A 12,924-nucleotide genomic window follows, 5' to 3' on the forward strand; every position below is an offset into this window, starting at 1 on the left:
CCCAGGCTGGAATGCAATGGCTTGATCTCAGCTCACTGCAACCTCTGCCTCCCGAGTTTAGGCGATTCTCTTGCCTCAGTCTCCCAAGTAGCTGGGACTATAGACACATGCTACCACACTCGGCTAATTTTTTGTATTTTTAGTAGAGACGGGGTTTCACCGTGTTAGCCAGGATGGTTTCAATCTCCTGACCTCTTGTTCCGCCCACCTCGGCTTCCCAAAGTGCAGGGATTACAGGCATAAGCCACTGCAGCCATCCTTCTGTGTGTACGTTATGTTTCAAAACAAAATTTAAAAAAGGGAACTGCTCTGGTTGAAGCCCTGGGAGGGGCAGGGAGAGGGAAGGCAAAGAGCCCATCCACAGCTCTGCTCTTCTCCTGCAGGCAGCCCTTGAGGACTCCTTAGAGTATTAGCCTGAAATCCTTCATCTGTCCCAACAGAGCTCTGAAAAGGTCAGTAACTTGCCCAAGGTTCTGCAGAGCCAGCACTAGAACCCAGGTCTCCTGACTCCCAGGCCAGGGCCCTGGAGGCTAGTCCTTTCCTGAAGGGCTGGTGTCACGAGTAAGGACAAGGGGTGGCTAGGCAGCCTCCTCCCGGATCTCAGCTCCCTTAACTTGGGTCTTGGGAGGAGGGCCAAGACTCTGGTATGAATGATGCTTTTCTCATCCTGGAGCAACTTCCTTTCTGGGAACTGGGTGTCTCCTTCTGGGCAAAGACAATAAAATTCATCCAAAAGGCCAGAGGAGCAGGGTTCCTCTGGCCCCCACCCAGATGGGCATCACGTGGCTCTCAAGTTAGCAGTCCAGGAAAATTCCAGCCCTTGCATACTTGGCCTCACACAACCATCTGCTCACTCACCTTGGCACACTCAGCCCCCCAACCCACCTTCAACATTGACCACTGCACACTCCCTGGCACGCTCTTCTCACCCTCAGCTTCTACTACCTCTCCCTGGGCAATATTGCCAGCCTTTCCCTAATTCCAGAGCTGCAGCCCTGCCCTGCCACTCACCTCAAACCTGCCATGTCCCTGGGGCTACTGAAATTCCAGGCAGTGGGTGAAGAGGACGAGGAGGATGAGGAGGGGGAGAGCCTGAACTCTGTGAAGGCACTGACAGCCAAGCTACAGCTGCAGACTCGGCGGCCCTCATATCTGGAGTGGACAGCCCAGGTCCAGAGCCAGGCCTGGCGCAGGGCCCAAGCCAAACCTGGACCAGGGGGACCTGGGGACATCTGTGGTTTCGACTCAATGGACTCCGCCCTTGGGTGGCTCCGACAGGAGCTGGTGAGTCTGGTGGGGTGGGCAGCTTTGCACAGGGCCTCAGGCTGGTCCTCCTCAGGGCCCAAGACCACAGGCATGGGGCAGTTACTGGAGGCAACTCCGGTGTCCTGGGCTGAGGAGCTGGGAATGGACTTGTCCAGTGTTGTATTCGGGGAGTCTTGCTGAAGAAGGACTCCATCCAATGTACTGACCTTGTGCTTCTATTGCTTAGGGGACAGAACACTGGCGTTGGGGAGTGTGGGGCACCATTATAAATAGGGAAAGACACAGCTTCCCCTACTCTGGGACTTTCTATGGCCCAAAGATACAGCGAAGTACAAAAGGAGGCACTGGCCATGCTGCAGGCAGATTCTGAAGAGATGAAGTTTCAGTAGGTGGCTCCCAACTCAACATGTGCAGATATAAAGATACCCAGCTGGGCTCCAACGCAGAGATTCCGCTTAGTTGATCTGGGATGGGGTCCAGGCAGTTGGATTTGTTTAATAATAACTCCTGGCTGGGCGTGGTGGCTCACGCCTGTGATCCCAGCACTTTGGGAGGCCAAGGCGGGCGGATCATGATGAGGTCAGGAGATTGAGACCATCCTGGCTAACAAGGTGAAACCCCATCTCTACCGAAAATACAAAAAATTAGCCAGGCGTGGTGGCGGGCACCTGTAGTCACAGCTACTCGGGAGGCTGAGGCAGGAGAATGGCGTGAACCCGGGAGGGAGTTTGCAGTGAGCCGAGATCGTGCCACTGCACTCCAGCCTGGGCGACAGAGCGAGACTCCGTCTCCAACAAATAAACAAACAAAAAAACAAAGACTCCTTAGCTAGGTTTGAGAACCACCAGGTGGAGCCAGATTGGGAGATGGAGAGAGATCAAGCTGAGGGGAGAGGGGGCTGGGGAGGACACAGCCAGTGCAAAGGCCCGGCGTTGCCAGGAAGGGAGAAAGGGAGAGCGACCGAGGGCCTGTCCGGCAGGCTCACGCTCCCTCTCGGCCGCAGCGGGAGATGCAGGCGCAGGACCGGCAGTTGGCAGGGCAGCTGCTGCGGCTGCGGGCCCAGCTCCACCGGTTGAAGATGGACCAAGCCTGTCACCTGCACCAGGAGCTGCTGGATGAGGCCGAGCTGGAGCTGGAGCTGGAGCCCGGGGCCAGCCTGGCCATGGCCCCGCTGCTGCGGCACCTGGGCCTCACGCGCATGAACATCAGCGCCCGGCGCTTCACCCTCTGCTGAGGAACACCTGTGCCCCCCTGACTCACCGCCCCCTCTCCCAATGCTGCTTCCCCTGCCTGTCTGGGAAGAGGAAAGGGAGGGGTGCCCCAGAGGCACCAGCTCCTGAAGGGGGAGGAGGAACATTCAGGTTTCTGAGAGCTGAATTCCAAGAGTGCAAAACCCCAGCATCCTGTTTCCTCTGCTACCCCAGCTGGGAGGGGGAGGAGGAGGATCTCACACCCTCAAACTCCTCAATAAACGCCCTCTCTGGTTCCCATCAAGGTCTCTTGCAGTCGTTTATTCAGGCCCAAGGCCGTTGTCTGAATGTCGCCTGTCACTGGGACCACCCTAGTTCACTGCAGGCCCATGGGAGGTGACTTAGGTAAATTGGGCTGCTGAAGAATACAGAATCTGGGAGACATAGGTTCAAAGCCAGCTACCCCATTTATTTCTTTTTGTTGTTATTTCTTCTTCTCCTTCTTCTTCTTTGAGACGGAGTCTCGCTCTGTCACCCAGGCTGGAGTGCAGTAGTGCGATCTCGGCTCACTGCAACCTCTGCCTCCCGGGATCAAGTGATTCTCCTGCCTCAGCCTCCCAAGTAGCTGGGATTACAGGCGGCCACCACCACACCTGGCTAATTTCATTTTATTTTCTTTTCTTTCTTTTCTTTTCTTTCTTTTCTCTTCTTTCTTTTCCTTCTCTTCTCTTCTCTCATCTTATCTTCTCTTTTCCTTTCTTGAGATGCAATTTCACTCTTTCACCCAGGCTGGAGCGCAGTGGCGCGATCTTGGCTCACGGCAACCTCCGCCTTCGGATTTCAAGCGATTCTCCTGCCTCAGCCTCCTGAGTAGCTGGGATTATAGGCACCCGCCACCATGCCTGGCTAATTTTTGTATTTTTAATAGAGACAGGGTTTCGCCATGTTGGCCAGGCTGGTCTCGAACTCCTGACCTCAAGTGATCCACCTGCCTGGGCCTCCCGAAGTGCTAGGATTACAGGCCTGAGCCACCGTTTATTTCTATTAGACCCTGAGGAGCTCCCTTAACCCCTGAGTCTGTTTCCTCACCTCCACAATGGAGGTGCTGATTCTCACTCCACAGGCAGTGGATGTGCCTTAAGGGAAATAGTGCACAGTGAGCACTCAGTGAATGTGAACTATTACTCCCAGCTGCTGTCTTTCTACTCTGTGCTGAGACCGGGAGATGGACTGTGAAGTGTTCAGGCTTACATTGCAACTGAGTCTGGGCCCTGCACCTGGAGCTCGAACTCTAGGCTCTGTGTCACTGTGAAGGTTTTTCAACTTTGTCTCTCTCAGCCTTTGTTTCTGTGTTACCCTCTTTGTCTGACTTTCCAACTCAGGCTTCCTCTTCCCCCGACCCATTTCCTGCCCCCCTTCTCTCCGCAGCTGAGGTGCACACAGCATCGCTTCCACCTCACAAACCCCAACAATGCTCTGTGGGTTCCCCTCCCCCCACCAGCTCACTCAGGCAGTGACGCATGTGCACTTTCCTCCTGCGGGGGTCAAGGCCGGGTTCTTGGACCTGATGCGGCTACCTGGCGTTCCTCATATCACTGGTGACCTGGCCCTCAGCTAATAATGGGCGCCCCCTCAGCCTGGCCCCAGGGGAAATGGAAATTCTTTGCCTGCCTGCTGCTCGTGAGGATCTTCTTGCCTCCTGCTTATAATAGAAAGTCCTGACTGTCTGTGGCCTGCACCTGGGGGCCTGAGCGGCCCTGTTTGCTCTGTCATCCACCTGTTGCAGGAGATAGTGCCAAGCCCTCCACCTCTGCCATGGGCTGTGACCTTGCCTCTACCTGAATTCAAAGTGTTGTCCTACTCTCCGACCATGATTAGTGGGTGTTGTCCTGGCCTCTGCCTACAGCAGGGGCCGTTACGATGCCCTCTTGAAGACATGAGGTTGTCCTGTCTGCCTCCTGAAACAGGCTGTTTTCCAGCATTCTGTCTGTAAGAGGGATGGCAGCCTACCATTCACCTACCCTTGACTATAATACAGCCACTGTCCCATGCTCCGAGATGATGTGGGTATTGTTCTCTTGGCCTGACCTGACTGTAACATGCGTGGTCTGCTCACCAGCTATTTAACAGGGATATTGTCCTCTCCTCTGACTCTGAATGATGCTACCTTTGCTGCCAGACAGAAACAAAAGGGTCTCTCAGCTGCAACGGTGGTGCTGCGGTGCTGCTTGCCTCTCACCGTAAGCTGAGTGTGTGTCTGCTTGCCCCCTGCTCCCTGGGCCCAAAGGCTGCCCTTGAATCTCTTGCCCAGATGCACCCTGGAGGGCAGAAGGGAGGGTCTATCAGACTTTAAACCAACCAGTGTCACCCCGGGACAGTAGGAGAAGTAGGGCCTGGCCTGGAGATGTAGGGGACCCCCAGGGGCTGAGAGGCGGGGGTCTATGGTGGCAGGAAGCTTAGGGTGCTAGAGGGTTGTGGTTGGGCTGCTGGGGCCGGGTTGGCTGCGGAGCCCTCAGGAGGAGGCAGGAAGTCAGGGTGGGACGTGGGCGCGGGGAGACAGGTGGTGGCTACGACGGTGAAGGGAGCTGAGACTGTCCAGGCAGCCAACTTAGGCCAGGAGGACCATGTGAATGGGACCAAAGGGCTCCCGGGCTGGGCAGGTAAGGAGCGCTGGTACTGGGGGCGCAGGTACTAGGGTGAGAGGCCTGATAGCAGACGGCTGCGGTTATGCGGGCCCAGGCTCCCTAGGGACACAGCAGCCCTTTGTGGCTGGGGGGAGAAGATCCTCGCTCAAGGTCAGGTGGGAGGCAGGCAGTGTCGCTGGGTTGCCTCTTTCCTGCGAAGCTGGTGGCGCTTGCCTCTGTCGTGCTGTCCACCAGCAGCCCCACCTCACTGGGACCATGTTTCCTGGAGACCAGGCACATGGACAGTCAGGTGTTAAAAAGGCTTCCAGAAACCACCAAATCCAGTCCCTCATGCCATGAGGATGAGGCTCCTGAGGCCCAGAGATAACAAGGCACTCACTGCCCATGGTTTCTCAGCAAGGCAGTGGCAGGGCTGGGCCTCAGGAGAGAGTGATGGCCGAGGCTGTGACCACCCCGCCTGGAGCAGGGTGATGGACAGGTTGGACTCAGAGGACCCAGGAATCCTTCTGGTTTCTGGGACAGATCCCAGTGACAAGAATCTCCTGAGGGGGGGAGAGAGAGAGAGAGAGAGAGAGAGAGAGAGATCACCCAGGGCATCCAGATGGACATGCGAGGAGTGATTTCATCCTCAGCGATCGAGGGAAGAGTCTCCTGATGGGCGTGGACTAATATGTGTGGGGGTGTCCATCATCCGGGATGGAGCTCCAGGGTGGATGGACATATCTGATCTGAGTCTGGGAGGTTGGAAGTGAAAGAGAATGATGGGAGAAAGGAAGAGGAAGTACTATTTTTATCCCAGACAGGGGTGCAGTTGGCCCTGGGTGAGGAAGCACTGAACTCCCATCTGGAAAGTCACCGTTCCTGCCCCTGCCAAGCGTCACAGCAGGATGTCCTCCCCTCGCCCCTGGCTCCCTCCGGCTTCAGCCCTGCCTGTGTAGGGCCAGTTGGTTTTGCTGATTCCTGCTTCAAACCCCAGGGAGGTGGAGAGAGATTGGGGAGGCATAGTTGCTACCTGCTCACTTCCTCACTTTTTAACTCTGAGCCTTAATTTTTTTGGGGAGTCCCCACTCAGCCAGATTTCCAGGTTTCCCCTGCTTCGTTGGAGTTTTTCTTGACACACACTTTCCGCCTAGTCACCAGGTCCCAGCCTTTCTCCTGTGTACAGCTTCGAGTCCTGTAGTCTCTTGTGGGGGCTGGGGAACATGGTGGCTCTCCCCGCACTTCAGGGAGGGTCATTCACCCTGGACAGGCATGAGCAGTTCCTTCCACCCAGCCCTATGACAGATGAATCAAACAGGGTCCCTTGCTCTTGGGCCCCAGGAACAGAGGCTCTTCTCAAAGAGAGAAGGGCCAAGTGGACAGGGGCCGACAACAGGCTGAGGGTTGGTTCAGAGGAGGGGAGAAGGCATTTCTTAAGATCTGGAAAGCTTCCTGCCGGAGTCAAGACAGTTCTGAGAAGGAGAAAGACCCATTTTTGAGAGTGCCTAGGATGTGAAGCCAAGGTCACTATCCCTGGATTCTGTTCCTTGGGTACCACGAGGCCAGAGACCTCAGAGCAAGACCAAAGGCAAGAGAGCCCACAGATGTGGTGTGGGGCAGAGAACATGCATTTCAGAGACAGGCCGACCCAGTCACAATTCCGCTCTACCATGTCCTTGAGCAAGTGGCTTCATCTCCCTCTGAACTTCAGTTTACTTACCTGTAAAGAGGCAATAATCAACCTGGGTGCAGTGGCTCACACCTGTAATCCCAGCACTTTGGGAGGCTGAGGTGGGCAGATCACTTGAGGCCAGGAGCTTGAGACCAGGCTGGCCAACATGGTGAAACCCTGTCTTCACTAAAAATGCAAAATTAGCCGGGTGTGGTGGCAGGTGCCTGTAATCCCAGCTACTCAGAGGGCTGAGGCAGAATCGCTTCAACCCGGGAGGTGCAGGTTGTAGTGAGCAGAGATCAAGTAATTGCACTCCAGCCTAGGCAACAGATTGAAACTCCATCTCAAACAAAAATGCCTCCCGGGTTCAAGCGATTCTCTTGCCTCAGCCTCCCAAGTGCTAGGATTACAGGTGCGCCACCACACCCAGCTAATTTTTGCATTTTTAGTAGAGATGGGGTTTCACCATATTGGCCAGGATGGTTTCAATCTCCTGACCTTGTGATCCGCCCACCTCAGCCTCCCAAAGTGCTGGGATTACAAGCGTGAGCCACTGTACCTGGCCGGCACGTAGTAGGTATTTAAGGGAGGTGAGGCACTCCCTCCCCCTGCAAATGATGCACCAAAAGGAGGGCTGTCCACACCCAAATTACGCCCACTCAGCAGCTTGGCAGGCCAGTGAACCACCCATTCCCTCACATTTGTGGTGTGGCTTTGCAAATCAGCCTGTTTCCTATGTATAGTGTGAGGGGTGTGAGAACTCAAGCAGGCTGGACTCTGAGCAGGGCCATGGGATCTACTTTAGAAGAGGGTCTCTCACACAGCCACACACAGACACACACACACGAGCCAAAACACCATACATATCATAGGAAAATGTATGTGTACAGATGGGTTCAGAGGCAGGGCAGGGACTACACATAAAACACAAACTATATCCTGTAACTCCAGACACACACCCGAGCTGATGGCTTCAAGGCCAAGCTCAATTCAGTGAAAGTAATTATCAGTGGGGTGGGTTGGGGTGGGGGGTGAGGAGCAGGTGGGACCAAGGTACCATCCAGTAATGTGGCCTCTTAACAATCAACCTCAGTTTTGATTTTAAAGTATCTGGAGCTAGGGGTTCGAGGCTGCAGTGAGCTATGATCGCTCCACTGCACTCTGGCCTGGGTGACACAGCTAGATTCTATCTCTAAAAAATAAATATGGCAGGGCACAGTGGCTTATGCCTGTAATCCCAGCACTTTTGGAGGCCAAGGTGGGTGGATCACCTGAGGTCAGGAGTTCAAAACCAGCCTGGCCATCATGGTAAATCCCTGTCTCTGCTAAAAATACCAAAAATTAGCCAGGCATGGTGGCACATGCCTATAATTCTAGCTACTCAGGAGGCTGGCAGGAGAATCTCTTGAGCCCGGGAGGCGGAGGTTGCAGTGAGCTGATTGCACCATTGCACTCCAGCCTGGGCGACAAGAGTAAGTCTCCGTGTCAAAATACATACATACATACATACATACATACATACATACATACATACATAACGTATCTGGAACTCCTTTTCCAACTGTTGTACTAAAGGACACTTGTTGCATTAGGTACCTGGAAAGGAGAGGGCTCTGAGGCCAACTCAACATGGCTTCAGCTACAAGCTCTGGCCCATCATAATCACGATCACATCACAACCAATGTTAGCTTGTTAAAGCTCCAAAAGTCTTCCCGAGAAGAAGTCTGATTCACTTTGTCTAAACCAGTGTTTCCCGAACTTCCTGGGTCATAAACCTTTTTGTCCTGTGTCACCTATTTTGATCACCTATGTTGATGCCTTTTGATACAAGGAGAGGAGTGGGAGGGCAGGGTGGGCTGTGCAGAGACACTCACATGATTGTGTCTCATGGTAGAGTTTATGTCTTGGCAGTACTTTTGTTGTTTTTGTTTTCTCTCTCTTTTTTTTTTTTTTTTTTTTTGAGACAAGGTCTTACTCTGTTGCCCAGGCTGGAGTGCAGTGGCACAATCTTGGTTCACTGCAACCTCCGCCTCCCAGGTTCCAGCGATTCTCCTGCCTCAGCTTCCCTAGTAGCTGGGATTACAGGCGTGTGCCACCACGCCTGGCTAGGTTTTTTTTTGTTGTTGTTGTTTGTTTGTTTGTTTGTTTTTTGAGATGGAGTTTCACTCTTGTTGCCCAGGCTGGAGTGCAGTGGTGCGATCTTGGCTCCCTGCAACTTTGCCTCCCAGGTTCAAGTGATTTTCCTGCCTCAGCCTCCCAAGTAGCTGGGATTACAGGCATGGACCACCATGCCTGGCTAATTTTGTGTTTTTAGTAAAGATGGAGTTTCTCCATGTTGGTCAGGCTGGTCTCAAACTCCTGACCTCAGGTGATCTGCCTGCCTCAGCCTCCCAAAGTGCTGGGATTACAGGCATGAGCCACCTCGCCCAGCTGTTTTTGTTTTCTTATTACAAAAGTAGCACATTGCTGTTTTAAAAACACTCAAACAGGCCAGGCACAGTGGCTCACACCTGTAATCCTAGCACTTTGGGGGGCCGTGATGGGAGGATCACGCGGGCCCGGGAGTTTGAGACCCACCTGGGCAACATAGTGAGACCCCATCTCTATTTAATTATTGAAAAAAAAAGTAAGATTTAAAACTCAAACAGTACAGAGGCATATAAAGAAATACAAGAAATGCAGCCTCCTCCAATCCCACTTCTGGGATATGCCCATCGTGAACAATTTGGTGTGTGTCCTTCCAGATTTTCCTATGTATGGCTGCTGAAAAACATGGAGGTTGAGTCTAGTTTCTGCAGGCTGGCAGACCAGGACTCACTTCACAACTCCACTGTTCATTTGTTTGTTATGAGGCCTCAGACAAATCATTTTACCTGGTTTGGGCCTCAGTCTTTGCATCTGTAGAATGGGGATAATAATAGCACTTCATAGGATTATTATGAGAATTACATGAAATAATGCAAATAAAGGCTTAGCACAGAGCTTATTTAAAAGAATCCCCTATATACATATGTCAATGCAAATAGGCATATACTCTGCATTCTGTTCTGCAACTTGCTTGCCATGGGGTATGCGGGATGTCTTTCCATGTCAATATGTAGAGCTCTGCCTCATCCTTTTAACTGTTTCACTAAACGTTAGCTTGGTAAATGGTTAATGGCGGTGATTTTGAAATGTTACTTCCTGGCAAGTGTTGCTGTCGCGTGCGGCCATGTTGTTGGTAGTCTCAGATATTATTGATCAGTAAGCTAACTACAAGCCTTACAGCCTCCTGTGAAAATGAAGTGACCCACCAGAGGGACACCCACCTCTGTCACAGAGGGCAGGGCCAAATGCATGGGACGCTCTCTGCTCACCTCTGCGTCCTCAGCACTAGGTCAGAATCTGGCACATAGGGGGTATCTATTAAATTTTTTTTTTTAGAGACAGTGTCTCACTCTGTTGCCCAGGTTGGGGCACTGTAATTTCACGCAGCTGGGCTTGAGTGGTTCTCCCACCTCAGCTTCCTGAGTAGCCTAGGACTACAGATGTGTATTACCATGCCCAGGTAATTATAAAATAATTCTTGGCCAGGCACACCTATAATCCCAATACTTTGGGAGGCTGAGGCAGGAAGATCTCTTGAGACTAGGCATTCAAGACTAGCCTGGGCAACATAGCAATACCCCGTCTCTATTAAAACATAATAATAATACATTTCATTTATTTATTTATTTATAGATGGAGTCTTGCTCTGTCACCCAGGCTGGAGAGCAGTGGTGCAATGTCAGCTCACTGCAACCTCTGCCTCCGGGTTCAAGCAATTCTCCTGCCTCAGCTTCACAAGTAGCTGGGACTACAGGCACATGCCACCACGCCCGGCTAATTTTTGTATTTTTAGTAGAAACGGGGTTTCACCATGTTGTCCAGGCTGGTCTCGAACTCCTGGCCTCAAGTGATCCACCCCTGCTTGACTGCCCAAAGTGCTGGGATTACAGGTGTGAGCCACCATGCCTGGCATAATACCCTTTACGTGTAAAATGTAAAATAAATTTTTGGCTGGGCCAAAATGTAAAATAAAATTTTGGGAGGCTGAGGCGGGTGGATCATCTGAGGTCAGGAGTTCGAAACCAGCCTGGCCAATATGGTGAAACCCTATCTCTACTAAAAATACGAAAAATTAGCCAGGCGTAGTGGCAAGTGCCTGTAATCCCAGCTACTCGGGAGGTTGAGGCAGGAGAATCGTTTGAACCCGGGAGGTAGAGGTTGCAATGAACCGAGATCGTGCCATTATACTCCAGCCTGGGCAACAAGAGTGAAACTCCATCTTTAAAAAAAAAAAAAAAAAAAAGTGTGTGTGGAGATAAGGTCTCACTATTTCCCCCAGGCTGCACTCACACTATGTATGGTCTCAAGCAATCCTCCCACTTCACCCACTACGTTTTTGTCAATAAGCCAGCTCCTTTAATCCACAAGCAGCAGCCTAAGCTCAAAGTTCTCTCTTGCAGTGCAGCATTTCCTAAAATATGACCTGTACACCACTCAGGTGTGTGAGTGATTTTAGGGGATAATGGATGAACATTTACGAATGTTAATTTTTTTTAGTGTGCGCTGTTGTTTCACTTCCATTTATGTCTCATGATTCTGGTTTTCCATTTATGGTAGTAAAGTTTCCATTTTAGGTATATATATCAAAGATGAAAAGGTAGCCCGTGGAAGTGCCAAAAATCATGAAGGAAAATGAAAATGATCAATCATTTTAGCCTGAAAGATGTTTAAGGCCAGTGTCTATGTAGCAAGCACTATGTTAAAAATTTTATTTTATGAGATCATCTATATATCACGTATAATGCTCACCACAGCCAGCCTTAGATGCAAGTCTTATTTTTGTCATCGTTTTGCTGATGAAGGAACTGAGGGAAGTACAGAGGTTTAGCAACCTGCCCAACAGCCTTCTGCCAGTAAGTCCTGTTTTTTTTTGTTTTTTTGTTTTGTTTTTTTTTTTGTTTTGTTTTTGAGACAAGGTCTCGCTCTGTCACCTAGGCTGGAGGGTAGTGGCTCAGTCTTGGCTAACCAATCTTAGCTTGTGCTTGGGACCACAAGCATGGGACATCAAGTCTGGTTAATTTTTGTATTTATTTTTGTACCGATGGGGTTTTGCCATGTTGCCCAGGCTGGTCTCAAACTCCTGGGCTCAAGTATCTGTCTGCCCACCTCAGCCTCCCAAAGTGCTGGGATTATAGGCATGAACCACCATGCCTGGTGCCCTTCTGCCAGCAAGTGATTGGGAGAACCTGGGATTGAACTTGGGTTGCCATGGCATGGACATGGTGAACTGAGCTTCCATAACTGCCAGACTCCCAGAAACTTTCATAAAGCAGTGTGCATTGCCAAGCTGTAAGTAAGGCTCCATCCTAATAAAACTCCCATGGTGCAAGAAGCACACCAAGGTACCTAAAGGAGGGGACTCAGTAAAAGGGATTGTCAGGTACATTCATGTTACTAGTTGGGGGACTTCTACTAAAATACCAATTAGAATAATTGCTCTATATCCCTTATTTATGGCGATACTTGACTAGCAGATCAGTTCTATGTTCAAGACAAATACATTTTGTTTGCATATAAAATAAGGCTTTTGTTGTTGTTGTTGTTGTTCTCTGTGTCAAGAAGCTACAGAGTTCATTCAAAAAAGGTATTAAGCCAGGCATGGTGGCTTGCACCCATAATCACAGCATTTTGGGAGGCCAAAGCAAGGGGACTGCTTGAGCCAGGAGTTCAAGACCAGCCTGGGGAACACAGGCAGACTCCATCTTTACAAAAAATAAAAAAATTAAGTGGGTTTGGTGGTGTGTACCTGTGGTCCCAGCTACTCAGGAGGCTGAGGTGGGAGGATCACTTGAGCCCAGGAGGTTGAGGCTGCAGTGAGCCATGATCATGCTGCCACACTCCAGCCTGGGCAATAGAGTGAGATCCCATCTCTAAAAGAAAAAAAAAAAGAGAGAGAGAGAGAGGAATTAAAGTCAGGTGCAGTGGCTCGTGCCTGTAATCCCAGCTATTCGGGAGGCTGAGATGGGAGGATTGCTTGAGGCCAGAAGTTTCAGGCTGCAGTGAGCTACGATCATGTGCTGAACTACTCCAGCCTGGGTGACAGAGTGAGATGTGAGACTCCATCTCTTAAAAAAAAAAAAAAAG

General features: G+C 51.2%; 2 protein-coding genes across 3 annotated transcripts in view; both read left to right on the forward strand.

Annotated features, from left to right (window-relative positions):
• The first annotated feature begins 372 nt into the window (after positions 1-372).
• Positions 373-2,760, forward strand: FAM167B (family with sequence similarity 167 member B). The gene is made up of 3 exons (XM_017857022.1): positions 373-452; positions 986-1,284; positions 2,270-2,760. The coding sequence occupies exons 2-3, from the start codon at positions 1,024-1,026 to the stop codon at positions 2,498-2,500; spliced, it is 492 nt and encodes a 163-aa protein (XP_017712511.1). The 5' UTR covers positions 373-452; positions 986-1,023; the 3' UTR covers positions 2,501-2,760.
• A 2,229-nt stretch (positions 2,761-4,989) lies between these two features.
• The window catches only part of LCK (LCK proto-oncogene, Src family tyrosine kinase), a 33,455-nt gene continuing 25,520 nt past the window's right edge, over positions 4,990-12,924 (forward strand). For both annotated transcript variants that reach the window (XM_017857070.1, XM_017857072.1), the window contains exon 1: positions 4,990-5,116. The gene's annotated coding sequence lies outside the window, so the exon portion shown is untranslated. The remainder of the gene's footprint in view (positions 5,117-12,924) is intronic.

The sequence above is a fragment of the Rhinopithecus bieti genome, unplaced genomic scaffold (assembly GCF_001698545.2).
Source record: "Rhinopithecus bieti isolate Rb0 unplaced genomic scaffold, ASM169854v2 scaffold_44592, whole genome shotgun sequence".
Classification (NCBI taxonomy): Eukaryota; Metazoa; Chordata; class Mammalia; order Primates; family Cercopithecidae; genus Rhinopithecus; species Rhinopithecus bieti.

Excerpts from the sequence above, each read along its gene's own strand:
- FAM167B (XM_017857022.1), top strand. The coding sequence starts at position 1,024 with ATGTCCCTGGGGCTACTGAAATTCCAGGCAGTGGGTGAAGAGGACGAG. Across the intron at positions 1,285-2,269 it reads GGTGGCTCCGACAGGAGCTG|CGGGAGATGCAGGCGCAGGA; the intron begins GTGAGTCTGGTG and ends TCTCGGCCGCAG.